The sequence below is a fragment of the Agrilus planipennis genome, unplaced genomic scaffold (genome assembly GCF_000699045.2).
Source record: "Agrilus planipennis isolate EAB-ADULT unplaced genomic scaffold, Apla_2.0 scaffold320, whole genome shotgun sequence".
In the NCBI taxonomy this organism is placed as follows: Eukaryota; Metazoa; Arthropoda; class Insecta; order Coleoptera; family Buprestidae; genus Agrilus; species Agrilus planipennis.
In genome coordinates, this window is record NW_020439791.1 from 194547 (window position 1) to 213495 (window position 18949).

General features: G+C 31.7%; 1 protein-coding gene and 1 long non-coding RNA gene across 2 annotated transcripts; one reads left to right on the top strand and one right to left on the bottom strand.

The window, feature by feature from the left end:
- Nucleotides 1–1966: 1966 nt before the first annotated feature.
- On the bottom strand, nucleotides 1967–14858 carry LOC108741598 (AT-rich interactive domain-containing protein 5B; the record flags this gene model as incomplete). The annotated part of the gene is made up of 6 exons (XM_018476449.2): nucleotides 1967–6091; nucleotides 6164–6362; nucleotides 6897–7047; nucleotides 7159–7345; nucleotides 8618–8967; nucleotides 14618–14858. Coding segments are annotated over 6 exons (2916 nt in total), but the record flags the coding sequence as incomplete, so codon positions are not given.
- Nucleotides 12104–13658, top strand: LOC112905985. Its single transcript, XR_003232115.1, has 3 exons — nucleotides 12104–12202; nucleotides 12563–12803; nucleotides 13451–13658. It is a non-coding gene; the product is annotated as an uncharacterized LOC112905985 (long non-coding RNA).
- Nucleotides 14859–18949: the final 4091 nt, after the last annotated feature.

The following is an 18949-nucleotide window of genomic DNA, read 5'->3' on the forward strand; positions in this document are numbered from 1 at the left end:
ACAGATACTTTACAAATTTAATTTAAAAAAAAATAAAAAAACTAAATTAATGATTAGTTATCTATAACGTTTTATTGGTTAATGAATATTATGAAAAATATAGAATAATTGAATAAAATTTCAGGCAAGTCGAGAATGTGTCAGTCAATTTTTGTGCAAATTTGCCTGGTTTGTAGAAGAACGTCCCAAATAATAGGTTGAACACACAATATCTACTGTTATTTTTATTACCCTAATCCGAGCAACATTGGTTGCCTATCTTAAATTTTCTGGGTCATGCAGTTCCCACAAAAAAAAAAACTAAATATTTCTGTTTATTTAACATCTAACAAAAATCGGGCTTCGCACTTTTCTTAAGAACATCCTAAACTATAACTTGCCCAAAGCGCAGTTTCTAACTCTTTACTAAGTGGCTGGAATTTATTTAAAGAGTTTTAAGGTTTTTTTTAATAAAACAAAAACGAAGTTCATTCAAAAAAAGCGTACTTGTGTAGATAATAATGAGAGCTTTGATTTGAGACTTCGACCACTCTTCTAATTTGTATACATCAAGAATAGTCGATTTAATAAGATTTAAAAAAAATGTTATTTATCTAGAAACGACTGATATGGGGCCTTAAAGGGACGCTTACTTAAAATTTAAAGGGCGCCGCATGTTCTAAGGCCACTACTGATTGCAAAGTGTTGTAAAGTTAATAATAAAAGGCTCAGAAATGAAAGAATGGCACTTATGATTTTTTCTTTATTACTGAATAATGCGGTGTAATTGTGTAAACATAAAAACTAATCACTAACAAACACATTTACAAAAGTAATAGTTTTACATTATAAAAACTTAAAAACTTAATTACCTATCATATACTATAACATTGGGAATCATATTTACAATAAAACGTTTTGGTTTATACAATTAAATCACAGACAATTAATATACTAATCTGGCCGTTATATATTTACAACTATTGTAATTATAAGACAAAACCAATGGATACGCGAATGTATTTAATAATATACGATTATTTTATATACACGCCAATTTTATAATCAAAAATTATTTATGTACTGTCTATTAATGATGTATTTGTTACTCGAGATTGGAAATGCATGAAAATTTCAAATAACTAAACAAGAACTCTACTTATTGGACTTTACGAGCTGGAAGAAAAGTACTTACTGTCCAAATCGAGAATCATTTAAAAAATAATAATTAATTTCTTACGTGTATTGAATTATTGGAATTAAATTTCTTATTGTATGCACTACAAATCATAATTTCTAATTCTATCTCGAATCTTGCTTACTAAAATGTTTTAAAATTAAAATGTTACGTATGTTCTCTATATCTCGAGTAACTGACCTTTTTTTTTTGGTACAATTAGACATTTTTGATTTTACAGAGTGAACAATTAATTAATACCATGGTGAGAAAATATTCTGATTTTTTTTGTTTTTAGATAATGACTACTAATACATACCGACAACACTAATTATATACTACATTTTATTACACTTAAATGAACACATATTATATGTATAAGAAAAGACATAAACGTCACATTTTTCTCAGCATGGCCCATCAGTAATATTTTTTCGTTTCAGAGAATTGCACTTTCCCTTAAAAATCATTTACTATTTTACTTTTACAACGTTTGTTCTTAAGAATGTAAATAGACAAGTGGTAAACACAAAAATTACACCCTTGGACAATATTGTCATTTAGAGACTAACACTATTTAAAAGTAAACTTTTAAAACACACGTTTTTTATTTTTGTAATTGTTTGTCGTAAACTATTAAATGAATTATAATTTTAAAAAATTCTTGTTCATAAACATTTATGGAGATAACTTGGAGTAAAACTGGTATCCACCTTTGTAATTGTATGTAGGATGTATTTGCTTGAGATGAACAAAAAAGTTTTTTTTTTTCATTGTTTGCCATTTTTTTAACTATTTCTCTANACTACAAAAAATATATATACAGTGCAGTACTTGTTTCGCTTAATGGGTGAGCATTAATAATAATTAATTGTTAGTAGGTACTTTCTTTTTAATTCATCAATCTCTTATACAAATATTCTACGAAATGAGATACTCACTTTTAGCACCTTTAAAACGCGTTTACAGCCACTGTTAATAAGTAAAGCATTTGTTCTTTTTTATTATCATTGTTTACGAATTGTTATTGTTTTGTGCAATTGTTTGTTCTTTGTTAAGGACAATTTTTCATTTATTAAACACGACAATTAACAAAACTGTGTTGGAAAAATATTTTTCTCTACAATTTTGTAGAATCTTCCCTTTTCTAAATTTGAATTTTTTCATTCGTTATTTATCAAGTATTTATATTAAATACAGTTCTGTATCTCTAAGTTCTGAGCTGTTGTAAAAGAAATTCTTGTTATTTATTACATTCTTTGCAATGCAAAATTATTTAAAATAATAAACTTTTCATCAAAACTTAACCAGAACTTTTTATGAAATACGAAAAATTAAGGATTTTTAATACAATAATTATTATATTTACCTTTCCTTTTTTTTTTAGTGCACCTGCATATATGTATAAAACATACATTTTAAAAATAATTCGTATTATTTTATTTTCAAAGTAACACTAATTAGTTTATTTATTTTTTATAAACTCTCGCACTACCCTTAATAGATCTTTTCTTTTTAAAAAGAAATTGTGTCGTTATCTAAAGAAATACTTTGTAAGATACTACAGTTTTACGTACTTTATAAATACGTAACTATTAAATTAAAGAATAATAATTTCTTCGTAATACCTTCAAAATTAATTAAAATTCAAAAATGTTTTTCATAGTCACTGTATACGTGAGAGTGGCAATAACAATTATTACCTTTGTGGTCGCACAACAAGAATTTCTTCTTCTTCTTTACTGATATTTTAAAAAGCCTCCTCAAACTAAATTTGTTTTAAAAAAGTCTGTAATCAGTAGCTTTCAAACGCTAATATTCTATAGGTACTAACATAATATCTAAAAAAAATACATTTTCTGTTCGTATGGTCTAAAAGACTATAAAAATGGTACATTATAAAAATTTTTGATTATTAATTTTTTATTTTTCTGCATACTTATTTTGATAATTCATAACATCAACCCAATAGTTAAACAACCATTTTGGTGGTTAAATTTGGTCATTTTTTGAATTTTTCAATTATTATCGATACACGTTTCATGTTTAGATTACATAAAATAAAACATATTCCAATACGCGAAAAAATTGGAGAAAATATTAAAATATAGCCATGTTTGACCATTAACTAAATGCCATGAATTATAAGAATAAATACAACAAAAAAATTAATGAAATGAACTCACTGATAGGGGTGTCGTTTTTACTCTTAGTCCATTGTACTGTTTTTAAAGTATTTGTTAAGTACCCAAGTACTAGCTTCAGAAGAAATCTTTTAAAAATATCAGAAAAAACATCAGATATCAGATTACAAATATTAGGGTATTGTGTTAAAAAAAAGTACAATAATGTGAATCACAGCCAATACAAAATTACCTTTTTTTCTGTTCTTCATCGATTTTGAATAATACATAACTTCTTATAACAGCAAAATTTTTTTTGATACCGATGGGCCAATCAATCAATATCTATCTGCTGCCAGTTCTTACCGCCTGTACCGCAAAAATGCTGATATGCTTTAAAAGATATTGCAGATCGATCAAATTAATTTTCGAAATATTTTTGTAAATTCATAGAATATAGTTCAGTACAAGTTTTAAAGTGAATTTCTAAAGAGGGTGAAATATGTCTTTTCCATCCTCAGTTTATTACCAAAAATTGATGTTTTTCAGCTTGTTTTGCTTCATATCTTATTATTTACGACCACCAGCGACCAAAACATGAGATATAAAAGGTTACTTTCCAATACCTCATCTTTTTATAGATTTTCCTAGAATTTTATTTAATTAAATTGATGTAAAACAATAGTAATGCACTGTTTTCAATCTTTTTATATACGATCTAAAATATCTCCCCGTTAAGCATCACTCTAGGATCCAAACTATAAGAATAACCGAATTGCTTCCTAAAACTTTTTCACAGATATTGTTATTCACTACAACTTTCTTCTATAAACTTTTTTCATATTTTCAACCGTTATCTAGAACTTACAGACAAATGGAAGCAATATTTTTTCATTTTTTTTTTTCAGTAATCAATAATTTTAACGAGAATAAATATACAGCACATATTTCGAAAACCAATTCGATCCACCTAACAATTGAACGATTAATTGAGTTACGATCCGATGCATTAAAAAATGCTCTACTACTGCTTCGAATTTTTGTCCGTCGTTGATTGGCTGTTACCTTGCGAGAACGGAAACGGATATCGCAGTTGCGCACTGTGACTCATCATTTCCGTGTAGAGTTGCATTTGCTCGCGGGTAGGGAAAAAGGGCGGAACGGCCGGAAGCGCCCCGTGCGGATACAGATTTTGCAGCGCGCTGTAGTATACGGGGTCGATGGCAGCCAGAGGGTAGGGCGCGATCATTTTGTTCGTCAGTGACGTCAGAGGGTTCAAATAACTCGGCAACAGGGGTGACGACGGCGACGGTACCTGTTTCACACCATAACCACCGCCAGCACTAACACCACCGAGATTTTTATTATTATTCGTCTCAGATTTACTGGAAGTCCTACTATGATAATGATGACGGGGGTTGCTATTAATATTATTATTATTGTTGTTGTTGTTACTATGGTAGGATGATATTCTGCTGCTATCTCTATAGAGCAAGGCCTGATGATGGAAGGCGGGGATGGAATTGATATACCGGCCATTCTCTTCGATCTTTGCGCCACCCTTTCGTTTACTATAGGAATTCACTTTAGGGTATTCGTTGCTATTGTTGCAGGGTTGTTGTTGTTGAGGAACATTAGGAATTTTCACGAGAGGTTCATACGCGCTTATACCGTTGTATTTAAACGGTGATGGTTTTGAACCGTTCGCATTGGGACCAACGAGAGTTATTTCAAGATTAGAACCGATCTTCGCACCAAGAAGGGGTAAGGACGGCTGATTCTTTTGGGTATTACTTTTGGACGTTATATCTTTTATGCTGGACAACAGCTGAGATGAAATAACCACGTTTGACATCCGCTCTATCTCGCTGACCGGTTTGTTAGGACTTTTGACAGTCAAATCTAGAATGTCCCCGCCACTGTGGCCGTAATATTTCGGGGTGTACGGGGTGTGAGCCACAGTGACGCTGCTGAAGTCCTTTGGGTTACCATAAACTGTCTTTTCCGAATAAGAATAAATCGATCTGGACTGTAAAACTATGGGTGGACTTTTGCCATTTTGGTAGAGGAACGAGTCTTTCGATGTGGGTGAAACGACATCTTTCTTTGTTGTGCTATTTCTCCTCTGGTATGTGGGTATCTTTATGGACTCGACTTTGTTTTCGGGCATTAAAGAGACGGATATTTGTGTATTCATTAGATGGGGTGAATTTGGATGGTTCTGTTGGATGACTGAAGGCCTGTTCTCTTTGATTTGAACGTTACTCGTTTTGACGGGGGTTACTTCGAGTCCGCCCTCCTTCAAGATATCCAATTTGCGCTTTTTAACTGCATGAAGTAACGTGTCTTCTGATTCTGGCTTTTCATCATCTGCCACAACATTTACGTTCTTACATGGCACTTCTAAACTATCAATAGAGTGTTTCCTGTCGTCTTCGTTTGATGACAACTCTTTCTTCGGACTGGGCGTTTTATAATCTGCTTCTTTTTTATTGTCCTCTTCTTCGCCGTCTTCTTCTTCCTTTTTGACATCGATTTGAACTAAACGATCGCTCTCAGGGGTTTGATTTTGTTCGAGGTCTTTGTCTTCTACCTCTTCCTTAATTTCCACGTTCGATTTTTGAACCGTCACGTCACCTGCTAGGTTTATTGTCACTTTTGTTACGCTCTTAGACTCTAACGATTCACTACGATCACTGTCACTAGTGTCCACAGTCTTCTCCTTGTTCGATCCGTCACGTAGACGTTCGGGTTTGACTCGAATGCTCCTAAGGGATGACGTTTTTCCCTCAGCCTTGCCAGAGAATGTTTCCTGAAACAAAAGACGTAAGAAGTAAGGAGATAAAAAAGTTGTTTTCTTGAAGTCTTGTTGAAAATTACTTACCTTCGTATCTGAAAATGATGAATGCGAAACACCGGAAGTGCTCGGTTGTGGTACCGGGGTGCAATTTCCGCTACTGTTAGTACTTTCGCTTGCCTCTGCGTCACTACAACTTCCAGAGCTGCTTTTCTTACGAGTTTCTGTTATACGAGACGGTTTGAATTCTTCGCCTTTCATGTGCTTTTCGTAAGGCAACAGAAGCCTAAAAAATAAACAGTCTATAGCTGAAAAAGGAGGGACATTATTTTAAGTAATTTCGAAATAATTTCTCAGAAAGTAAGTAAATACATTACAAAGAAAATGTAAATTTAAACGAACGAACAAGTCCTTTTAAAAAACCTTCCTAAAAAGAAAGAATTTATATCAAAGTGCTTGCCAAGTTGTATAAAAGTAAGAAAATAACTGGTTTACTAATTACAGACATTTTTTCGTGTCTTTCAGTGGGGCTTCTAATAAAAACATTTTTATAAACTTGAAACTTTTCTAAATTAAATTGCCATATAGTACTTTTGCCTGTCAAGTCTCTAGCTTAATTATTAATAAAAGGGGTTGGGGTGGTTACAGGAACGGAAAACCTTCAAACTTCCGTGTAATTTAAAAAGGATTCTGACTTTTGTTTTGAGGTACGGAACCGTAAAAGGAAAGAGAGTAGTTAATTAAATAAACATAAATCTCTAAATATACGCATATAAAAAGTTTATTAACGTCTCATACAAAAGATACATTAATAGCTTACCTTTCATAATGCCTTCGGATAATGGTGGCGGCACTAGTACTGGTATAACTTCCACTCAGGTCATCAAAAATGGACTTCCATAGTCTGTTAACGGTGACTGTTTCATATCCACCCAATTTTACGACTTTCGTATATAAAGCGTGCAGGTTCACTGTGCAAATGAAAAGGATAAAATAAAAATCAAATTGACGACCGAAAGATGTCGTTAATAACAATAAAAAGGAAGACGAAAGAGAATAAGAAATAAGATTGTAACTCTTACATTCTCGATATCCGAGGATTGGTATTCTGCTCAGGGGCATCCGTTTTGATCGCATGAACGCCGAAAGTTTGTCCACAAATTCTCTACTCTCGTTACTTCCAGACGAACGCGTACTTCTCCGTGTAGCTGAGCTTTTGCTACATGAAGGCGAAAGGATACCGTTTATCCTACCTTCCGATGTAATTTTCTGAAATAAGAACTTAATTACATACTTATTTATTTTAATCGAATTCGAAAAAAGGGACAGTCTTTCAATTTAACTGTACATTTTTATAAGTATTTATATTATACGAAATGTTCATTATTATTATTATTTTATGATAATTTCTTTGTGAGCATTTTTATTTTTGACCTCATACTTCCAAGTTTCTCTTGTTTATGTCAATAAGTTTCCAAAAATCTAAGAAGTGATTACTCCAAACCTAACCCTGAACCTCATATCTGTTTCAGTTTTTAATCGGACTTGTCTAGGGTCAGATTTTAAATTCCAATTTACAACTACACTAATAAATTATTTCTAGAATTTACTCTATCATTTTTTATTCGAAAATAATGACTATCCTAAATATTTTCTTTTAAAACAGTAACTAGACCTCCGGTACTGATACTTATTCGAATTTAATTTGTTGTGTCTGATTTTCATTTAGTATTGAAAATAATATTTTACTTTTATGATGAGTACCAGAAGTATTTCAATCCACCATTATTTTTTTTTACAAAAGTAATGGCTAATCAATTTTTTTACATTACTTGTTATAAATCTAATGGACAATATCCTTATAGACCTTGTTGAACATTTTTGAATTCCACTACAAGTAGCTATATAATACAGATGGCGTTTACCATGCTGCTTGTAGTATTTCATAAAACGCTCTCTAAGGCAGCACGTACAGTGAGTCTGTACCTGTTGATAATATCCAATGAAACCGAAATCGCGATCAGCGTCGAACGGTTTTTACCACGAACTTTTAGTACAATTTAGGTCGTATGCCCCACAATTTTTAAGTTCTACTAAATGTAGCAATGTACTACAGAGGGCGTTTACCACGCTATTACTTGTATTTACTTGATACTCATTTAATATCGCCATTTGTTGTTAGCTGGTATTTGCTACTACTGATTAAACGTTCTTGTTACCTACTTATTACAAAAGTAATGAGTAATGTAAATTGCTTTCATATTTTTGTAACCCTTTAAGTATTGATTTAGCTTTGATCTTAATTTAATATTTATGGAGTTAATCTTGATTCTTGTCCAATGTTGGTTTTGATTTAGGTTTAAAAGATCATTCTAATTTCAATTGCAACTTATTTCTGTTTCTGATTCAAGTTTTGAGTCATCCTAATGTTAATTTAGTTATGATGTTACGATTCTAAATTAACTTCTTATTAATCCAACCAGTAACCTTTTATTTACTCTATTAAACTTCAAATTTTATGAATCAAAAAAACGTTTTTACCTTAGCATTGAAATTAACTGTTGCAGAGACTGAACATTCAGATTCATTGCTTTCCGATCCGGGTGAAACACTCCGTTTTTTCCGTTTCCCTCTAGGTCTTCCTTTCAGTTTGGGTGCCAGATGATTGCACAATAGCTCGTGACCCTCTAACTCGGGATAATCGAATGTGTCGCGGCAAAACAGGACTCTTGTGTTCCTTTTCGAACTCGCAAATCCTCCTAACACCTTTACACGAAGATTATTGAGGAACTCTTGCTCAACCCCATCCAATCTCTTCATCATTGCACGATAACGACAATACTGGGGATAACTAAGGATCACCACAGACGCTATTGAGCCTGTATCTTCATCTGCAATAAACGGTTAAAGGATAACTATCATACTTTGAAACACATCTAATTTTTTTCCTATTTCTTGACAAATTAGCATATACAATAGATAAAATTTTGCATTCTTTACTGTCATTGTTATTCGTACCTAACAGAAGTAAAATTATACTACACGCATGTACAAAGGATAAAAGATTGCCTTAATATTAAAAAATGCACCAAATTTATTCCCATAACACCTAATGTACCATCCCATTAAGCAAAGGAAATTAAAGAACCCGCATAATAACAAACAATACAAAACTGATAAGAAACTATACTAACTATTGATTCGAAATTCGTATTTGTATAACAATCGAACTTATCGGTTTGGATTTTCCAAATACTTGAACACATTTACATAAAATAAATATGCTGAAGTGTGACATCAATTGGATTAAGTTTTGTAACAGTTTTCTACGCAGTGGTGGCGAATTATGTCGCATCCAAAATGTATGTCAAAATGAATTCAGATTCTAATATTAAGGGAGTTCACCTTTTTCTTATTCCTTTTGATAAGAAGGGGGAGATAGGTGGCCGAAACAATGTTACGTACAAAATTTTTCATTAAAAATAACAAGTTCTTCCCCCCTATCAGTCACTGTGAGCTCTTCTTTTGTGATCTTCGAGTGGTCGAAATTCACTTTTGTGAACAATTTGTTTAAGCACTTTCTTTGTGTTAAAAATTGTTTGAAAAATTAAATCTAAAGGAGTTAATTGTAAATAGGTATGCAACACATTGTACACTTCAGCATAAGAAATTGCTGATAGTAACTACGTAATACCACTTTGCCCTGTGCTGACAGCGCTTATAATTTCTTTTATAGATAATATTACTAACATGTTTTTGTATTTTTATAAATATCCACCAGTCAACCAATTAATACAAGGCGAGTTATGTATCTTGAGACAATAATATACTTATTCTGATTACATCTTATATTTTAGAAGAAGTGTTAGACAAAAGGTGTGTGCTTTCGAAGGTAAAATCAGCTGGTCACCTTTAATGTGACGTTGATATTAACCTTCAATGTCATTTGCAGGTCAAATCACTTTTTTTTAAATGGGAATACATATTGTAAATTTTGTAATCGAAAAATTAAAATTGAATTGAAAGAACAACGAAATATCCCAAATACCTTTATTGACAAAACAAAATGTTTTCAAAAGGACATACAATTGGTAACCATCAAGATAATTAAAAGATCATTTAATTTCTTTTAATGGGAATGCGTATTTTTGACCCCACCAATGCAAAGGGCAGAAAATTTTATAATCGGAAATACCCTTGAAATTGATTTTTTCTTAATTTACATACCTATACGTAATTATAAGCAAATGTATCTTATGCATTTTTTTCAACATTATCTTACATTGACATCAGCGAGGGGCACCAACATTACTGAAAATGTGTTACCTTAACACATGCATGGCCGACCCCTATTTTGTTTGTCCAAAAAAATAATGAATATTCATCCCCAGTTTTTTAAAAGAACTGTCTTTAATAGTTTCTCTTGTATAAGATTTTAATTTTGCAACGAAATCTTTGAAGAATGTTTCAATCGACCGGAAATTCGTCTCACGTAAAGAAATTCATGCATAATTTAACATTAAGCTCTCAAGAAAAGTACATTGGAAAATGCAAGAGAAAGAGCTAAACATAACTTAATTTATTAAACTTCGTTTATACATATATGCAATTTCATATAGCATGCTTTGCTTTCAAGAAATGGTAAATATGTACCTTTTGACGTTTAATTAGTTTAACTTTTTCCTATTTATTTATTAATTATATATAGATATGTACATAAGTATGTTCATTATTATTATTATTTTATGATAATTTCTTTGTGAGCATTTTTATTTTTGACCTCATACTTCCAAGTTTCTCTTGTTTATGTCAATAAGTTTCCAAAAATCTAAGAAGTGATTACTCCAAACCTAACCCTGAACCTCATATCTGTTTCAGTTTTTAATCGGACTTGTCTAGGGTCAGATTTTAAATTCCAATTTACAACTACACTAATAAATTATTTCTAGAATTTACTCTATCATTTTTTATTCGAAAATAATGACTATCCTAAATATTTTCTTTTAAAACAGTAACTAGAACTCCGGTACTGATACTTATTCGAATTTAATTTGTTGTGTCTGATTTTCATTTAGTATTGAAAATAATATTTTACTTTTATGATGAGTACCAGAAGTATTTCAATCCACCATTATTTTTTTTTACAAAAGTAATGGCTAATCAATTTTTTTACATTACTTGTTATAAATCTAATGGACAATATCCTTATAGACCTTGTTGAACATTTTTGAATTCCACTACAAGTAGCTATATAATACAGATGGCGTTTACCATGCTGCTTGTAGTATTTCATAAAACGCTCTCTAAGGCAGCACGTACAGTGAGTCTGTACCTGTTGATAATATCCAATGAAACCGAAATCGCGATCAGCGTCGAACGGTTTTTACCACGAACTTTTAGTACAATTTAGGTCGTATGCCCCACAATTTTTAAGTTCTACTAAATGTNCATTTTTTTTTAATTTTTAAGCGTGTTTTTTTTCTAAATAAAACAACTTTTAATTACAATATGCTTTGACTTTTCACACCATTATAAAAATAAGAGAAGAAATAGAGAATATACAAGTGAATTATTCAATTTAATTTTTTTTTATTTTCTCATAATTATGAGTGTTCTTTTTCTTTAAATGTATCGTTTTATTTTCTATTTGACAGTTTGTGTATTCCATAAAGAATTCCACTACCAATTACGTTGTTATTTTTTAACTGACGTATTTCCTTTTAACTGTTGCTCTTTTTTAATATCCGTTTTTCTCAAGCACAACAAAGGTAATTCATGTAAACAATAAGAAAAAAAAAACACTAAAAGTTTACTTGAATCTTTTTTGTGGATCATTATTTCCACCCCAGAGCATCTATTCAAAACGTTTCGTTACGCCACTGTCTTCAATACGCTACAATATTAGGATAGGGACTCAATTGTGGTGAATAATTTTCTACAGATAATGAATGCAATGTATAACCATTATCGGAATGTAGGTTTATTTACTGATTTGTATGCTTATCTTAATTTTTTTTTTCGTATATAAGTAGGTAAGAACCGTATTAAAAGAATGGATTCCGTATTTACCAAGCAAACCGGGGCTAGAAGTGAACCTGTTATATTTAAGTAGTTCTTTATAAAAAGGTAAGTTTGTTCATCACTATATGTGTATTTTGATAAATTTCAAATAGATAAACATCTATTAACATAGTCTGGCCAAGTTGTGAATAATAAAATCAGAAACTAAACCAAAATTTATAAAAATAAACTAATTTATACCTTAAAAGTTAAATACAGTCAAATTTATACAACTCGAACTTGTATGTATTGAAATCTTTAACTACGCGAGCGGTTCGGGTTCAATTCCCGGCGAATGCACTGCTTTTTTTACGTTATATAAAGTGCATTGATTAATAAGATAATAAGATTTAAAGCAAATAAATCATTACAATTTTTAAATAAAAATGTGTACTAACACATATAACTGCATACTTTTCTTTTTAGATAAAATAATGAACAGAAATATTCTCTTAATTAGTGTTTTCATAACCCTTTTGGTGGTGCAATTAACTACGTGTTGGGATACCACTATAATTAGAAATCCAGGCTTTAGATTTATATCCGCCCCCGTAATTACCGAAAAAGAGAATGAACCTCAAGGGCAGTGGAAACTATCTAATACGCACCCTAATAAAAAATGCCAATGCATGAACTGGAGGGTTTGTGATGGAGAAATTGACTCTACGTAAGTCGCAAATTAGGATTACAGTAGGTAGACACTCGATAGCATAATAGGGCTGGATAAATTATCCTATTAATCGAAATTTAATTTTATGCATCGGTAATTTTTTTTATTAACATTATTCACTATAAATAACAAAAAAAAATTGTTACTGTCACTTTCTCGCCGGGAATCGAACCTGCTCGCTTGATTTTAGACACAGTGCTCTACCACTAATGTATTAGTAATTCCCAGCAAAGGAGTGCCAGCAGTAACAATTTTTCTTCATTAATTTGAGGTTATATAAGTATCTCATTAATAATATTTATTATATATTGGTTTAATAATTCTGCAATACTCTCAGGTACTTATTGGTAAAGTACTGGTATGTAAATTTGAAATTATCTGCAGTGGGTATTCAAAATTCAAAGTATCTCTACTATAAATATCATTTTTATGTTTAATAATCGATTAGTAAACGATAAATCTAAATAAATTATTTTGATTTATCTTAACAATCGTTTAATCGAAATAATTCATTAATCGTTGCTAGATTGGTTATCAACTCGCTATATAATGCACTTTTCGGGGGTGTCCCGCTCGCCTATTGGTTAACTATTTAAGAAATGATATACATATTATATATGTTATTTAATTTTTCCGTTTTTCAGAGTTGTGTGCGGTTCACACTACCTTCAAGTTTGCTGTATAAGAGCGGAAATACAAACAGTCGTTTACAGAAGAACTGCAGCCAAGAAATAATTCTATTATATTGGTATTTTTATATTTATGTATGTATATGTGTCAAATAATATTTACTTATACAAATTTATAAAACTAAGTAAAGCAACCAAAGACAATAAACTGGCGATAAAAATATCTTACTATTTTTATTAATGATCATACGTATATAAATCATGTTTCTAAGTAGCAAACTTGTAGGGGTTGATAAGCCAATATAAAGCAAGAAAATTAAGTGAATGTTTGGTGGTCAGAAAGTCCACCATTTTCGAGAAAGACGTAATTGAAAGTATAGGCAAGGGCTAGTCCGGCCCTGATAGAATCACGCAGGGAAATACGGCATTGCAACGCCTAATTCGAGCAGCTACTAATTAGCAGCATCCGTATTGTATTTATTTTGTAATTTTGTACTCATGCATTGTTTTTTATTTGTTAGGTTAGATTAGGTGTGTTTGCCGATGTTTACGTTACAGCCAGCATTGAGTAATTCTTTCTTCTTTTGACATTGTAGGTTTGTATGATGTATGTAGTTGTTGAAGTCATTGTCATAGGTCAGTGTAGAATAGTACTGTTGCATTGCAATTATCCTTACTTAACACGGAAAAAGGCGACGAAGTTAAAAACGAAAACTAAGGAAAAACTTTTTTTCTGATTCTTTTTAATTGTTAATTAAGCTATAATAGCATAAAAAACAAATACATTTTCATATATAATCGAAAATAAAAATTATCAGGAAAAATGGTACCCTAGTGATAGGTATGTTAATTTTTTTTCTGTATAACCCTGGCAATAAACCATAAATTAAAATTTTTTATAACAGTATTTTATATGCGTAAATAGCTACCGCGATGTATACTAACCATTACAACAACATCGGTTATAGCGACAATTCTGATGTAACGTCAGCTTTTAATAATCCCGTAAATTTCCGTTTAAACCAACGCTAAAAATCTGCCTAATAACCACATACAAAATGTGTTCCCGAAATTATTCACTTTGTCTTGAAAATTGGTACCATGCTAACTTCCGTTAATAACGACACTCGTTACAACGGTGACGTTATAACCAAATTTTACTGAATTTTATTATTGTCTTACCTAATAATCTACTTTCTTTTTCGATGTCTGAAAATTCAACATTACTAGTGAACATTGTCTCGTACGTGTTGCCATCTTCACCCCCATCGGGCGATTTAGGTTCTTGAACGTCCCCTTTCCACTTGGCTACGCGACCCCATGTCCACACGGTGTCAACAGTAATCCACGTGATAAGATCGTCTAACCTGAGGACGACCTTTTCCGATATCGCCAACACTTCATCCTGTAAATAAAGATCAATTTAATTAATAATTAAGGATTAAGGTCAACTACAAGAAGTGGACATTGGATCTTTTTCAATAATCAAGTTATGACAAACGGGTACACCATACGGTCCCGTTTGTTACGAAAACATTTTAGTTATTATGAACTAGTTTCCCTATCTCTCTTATCAGTCACTGTGAGCTCGAAAGTGTTAACACCATTGCTTCGAGTGATCGAAAATTCACTTTTGTGAACCATTTGTTTAATCACTTTCTTTGTTAAAAATTGTTTGAAAAATTAAATTTAAAGGAATTGTTTGTAAATAGGTATGCAACACATCGTACACTTCAGCATAAGAAATTGCTAATACTAACTAAGTAATACTACTTTGCCCTGGGCTGACAGAACTCATAATTTCTTTCATATATAATATTAACTCATTATTGGTCATGTGGATTTAATTTTAAGTGAAATTTAATGATTTCTCAGCTCAATCTCAGGGTGAGTGTTTTGTTTGCACATACACTCTAACGGTCAACAAACGAATCAGATAAACTGGAATAGACACCGAAGCAATAAACACCTGTGTAAACACTAGTAGCTTCTAATCAAATAACGTTTTTATCAGTGTTATACAATGTAAAGTCGAACTCATGTAACTTGAACTTCTATGGCTAGAAATCTTTTTTAACTCCAATATTTTTTACGTACATATATTTACATTATTTCTAAACCCTTTAAAGTGAATTTGTCCGTATTTCTAAGTATTTTTTTCCTCTAATTCGAGATTCGAGTGTCTCAATATTAGGTTAAGATTATAAGGTTACAGTAGGAAAAGGCAACACGAACGAATTACTTTGACTTGGTCGTCCGAGGTAAGGGTAGGTCAACGCAGAAGCGATGTCTTAGATATAAAAATAAATTTAAAAATGTGAGGGTAAAGCAGAAACTTCCCTTAACTCGAATTTCCTCTATAACTAGAACATAACTGATTGGATTTTGGAGGTTCAAGTTAGGAATGTTTTGACTGTATATTATTACCAGGGATATGATGGAGATTCATAACCGTAACCGAATCTGATACAAAAGACTGGAATAATTTCACATAGGGGCAGAATCTAAATTATGAAGCGAATTAAAATAATTCGAAGTGGTCTGTATTCTGTCGAAACTGCCAGACGCGGATCGCGATTTCGATCTTTTTGGATCTCATCAGCGCGTCGTAGGCAACTCCGACAGAACACAGACTAACTTTTACCTGCTGTCTTAACAGTGCGTTTCAGAAAATACTACAAACGGCACAGTGAACGCCATCTGTAGCACGATGCTACATTTTAGGATTACGTATTTTTCAACAAGGTCCACTTGTGTGGATATCTACTTGCTGAAAACGAATCCCGGCGTANTTATTTTTTCTGGGATTGTAGAACCAAATGATAACCTAGAAATACAGTCAAATCATTACCTATTTGTATTTTATTTTTACAGTTCCTTAAAAACCGAATATCTAAAATTATCCAAAACTATCGGATAATAATTGGGAAATAACTTCATATCCCTAACAGTATCTGGAACCGGTATAATATTATTCAAACATCAGCACTTATATTCAGCTCCGAAATTTCATAATCATAACCGATTGCTCGAAAAGAATTTTCAAAATTATTACGAGAGACGAGAAACTTAATTCGGCTTGTTTGTTGTATAAACTGTAAAACATAGTGAAATAGTAGAAGTAACTTACAAAAGTGATTTATTTATTTACATACTGTTTTTTACTTTTTTATTTTAACTTATATATTATTTCTACTACGTACTTATGTACGTAGTTGTTTAAAAATACATTTCAAAAAATTCTTTTTTGAATTTTTACATTTCTATTTATTGTGTATCCTATTAAATTATATAACGGTAAAGATTGCATACAAATCCGCCTGTCGGTTCTGACGTCAACTGTATTCAAACCTAATTCAATCAGCCAAACAAAATTTTTCAAAATTAATTTTTATTACATAAAGCGTGTCCCAAGGAATAAGATCATTCCTTGACACACTGTATAAAAATATATTATGTTACTTAAATCGAAATTTAATGCAGATAAGTAGGTACCAAGAATATATTATATCTTAAAATGATTTGTAATGTTAATGGGTTCATTTCGTACGAACATTCGTTCTTAAAAATCTCCATAACAAAGAAACTTATTAAAACATATCCACATCGGGTACTAATTATGATCACTCTATACATACATATACGAACAGCTATAACATACACATGTGGTACAAATGCCGGAATTTCTAAATGTGCGCTTTATTTTCGTGAATCACATCATAAGTTCATTAACTTCAGAAGTATGTCATACCTACCTATTTATTTGCTTTCAGTTTTACTGGCGTAATATGTAAGCATTTACATTTTTAGATATTAATCAAAAATTCACCTTTTATATTTCCATTTATACATAAAACAAAGATCAGCTATTAAAGTCAAAAAGCTGCCCATTTTATTCCTAACGATTAGGTAGGGATGTTATTTTATTTTTAAATTTCTCTGATGATCAACTTAAATAAATTGAGGAAACATAAACGATATGACCGTATTTACTTTACTCGTTAGCATTGCATGTGGGTGGTGCGAACATAGTCGTATAAACAAACAATGCAATTATTACTTAATGTAATGTAATTTTACTTTTAAAAGTACAAAAAGTTCACGTTTTACTTTTAATTCTTATTAGATTTAAACTATGAAACCGTTATTGCACCGTAGCGTTGTTGGTTGCATAAGTAAGCGCCCACATTCAGTATTAAAAATTCAAAAACTAACACCTACATCAAAAACTAATTACCGACATAAACTATTACAAGTGTTAATAATTCTCTATTAATATTCATACGCAAAACATTGTAAACCTGTATTTTTTAAGTAAGTAGCAAATCAATCAGAATCTGTTATGCATTATTTAAGATTACGGGTAGATACATTTCAACAGTATTTTAGCCTTTAATAAACATGAAACATTTGAGAATTCATAATAGTTATGAAAAGAAGGAATAGTACCTACGATACATACAATTAAAGACAGTTCATTATACACCGAAAATGTTTTAAGTTTTAACGATTGCGAAAAACGAACAAAAAGAAAATCGATAACTCGGCAATGGCACTCTGACTAGCTCCTATATTAATAAGACATTTCAGGGGCGTCTCACTGATGGCAGTTAGGGATCCCCAAAGTCAATACGTTCAATCATTTAAAAATAATACCAACAATGGGAAATATTTGAGAAATACTCCGAATATTCAGGATCCTAATCCTGTAACTAAATAAGCTTAAATGGGGGAGGGGGGCATTTGAGATGGTAATTTTGCCCACATTTAAATTAATTTGAAGACTGAAAAGCAGTGGGTTAATTTTACATGGGTAGTTTTATTTGTTTGATTGTAGAATATTGATTATTTTTAGTTCCAAAACATTCCCTGATCATTCCACAGTCACTATCAAAGGCATATTTTTTTTGACGGCCGTGTGTACAGTTGTACAGGAAGTCAGATAAGTGAGGATGGAAGGAGTAGTAGAGATATAAAGCAGAGGATAGCGCAGGGTCGTGTCGCCTTTAATAAAAAGAAGTCACTTCTATGCTCGCGAACGGTTAAATTAGAAATTCGAAAAATGTTGTTAAATTGTATCTTTGGAGCACGGCGTTGTACGGGTGCGAAACATGGTCAGTGGGAGCGGCGGAAAAGAAAAGGTTAGAAGCGTTCAAAATGTGGTGTTATAGGCGGATGATGAGAATATCGTGGGTAGAAAAGGTTAGAAATGAAGAGGTATTGGAAAGAATAGGAGAACAGACGACTCTGTGGAAGTCAATAAAAAATAGGCGAGATAGGTTGGTAGGACACCTTCTCAGGCATGAAGGTCTAGTCAGAGACATATTAGAGGCAGAAACAGGAGTTAAGAGGAGTAGAGAGGTAGACCTAGATTAGATTACTGTTCGCAAATAGTTAAGGATGTGGGTTGTTCTAGTTTTAGGGAAATGCGAAGTTTAGCTCAGGATAGGAAAGAGTGGAGGTACGTGTCCAACCAGTCTTAGGACTGATGACCTTATAATGATGATGTGTGTA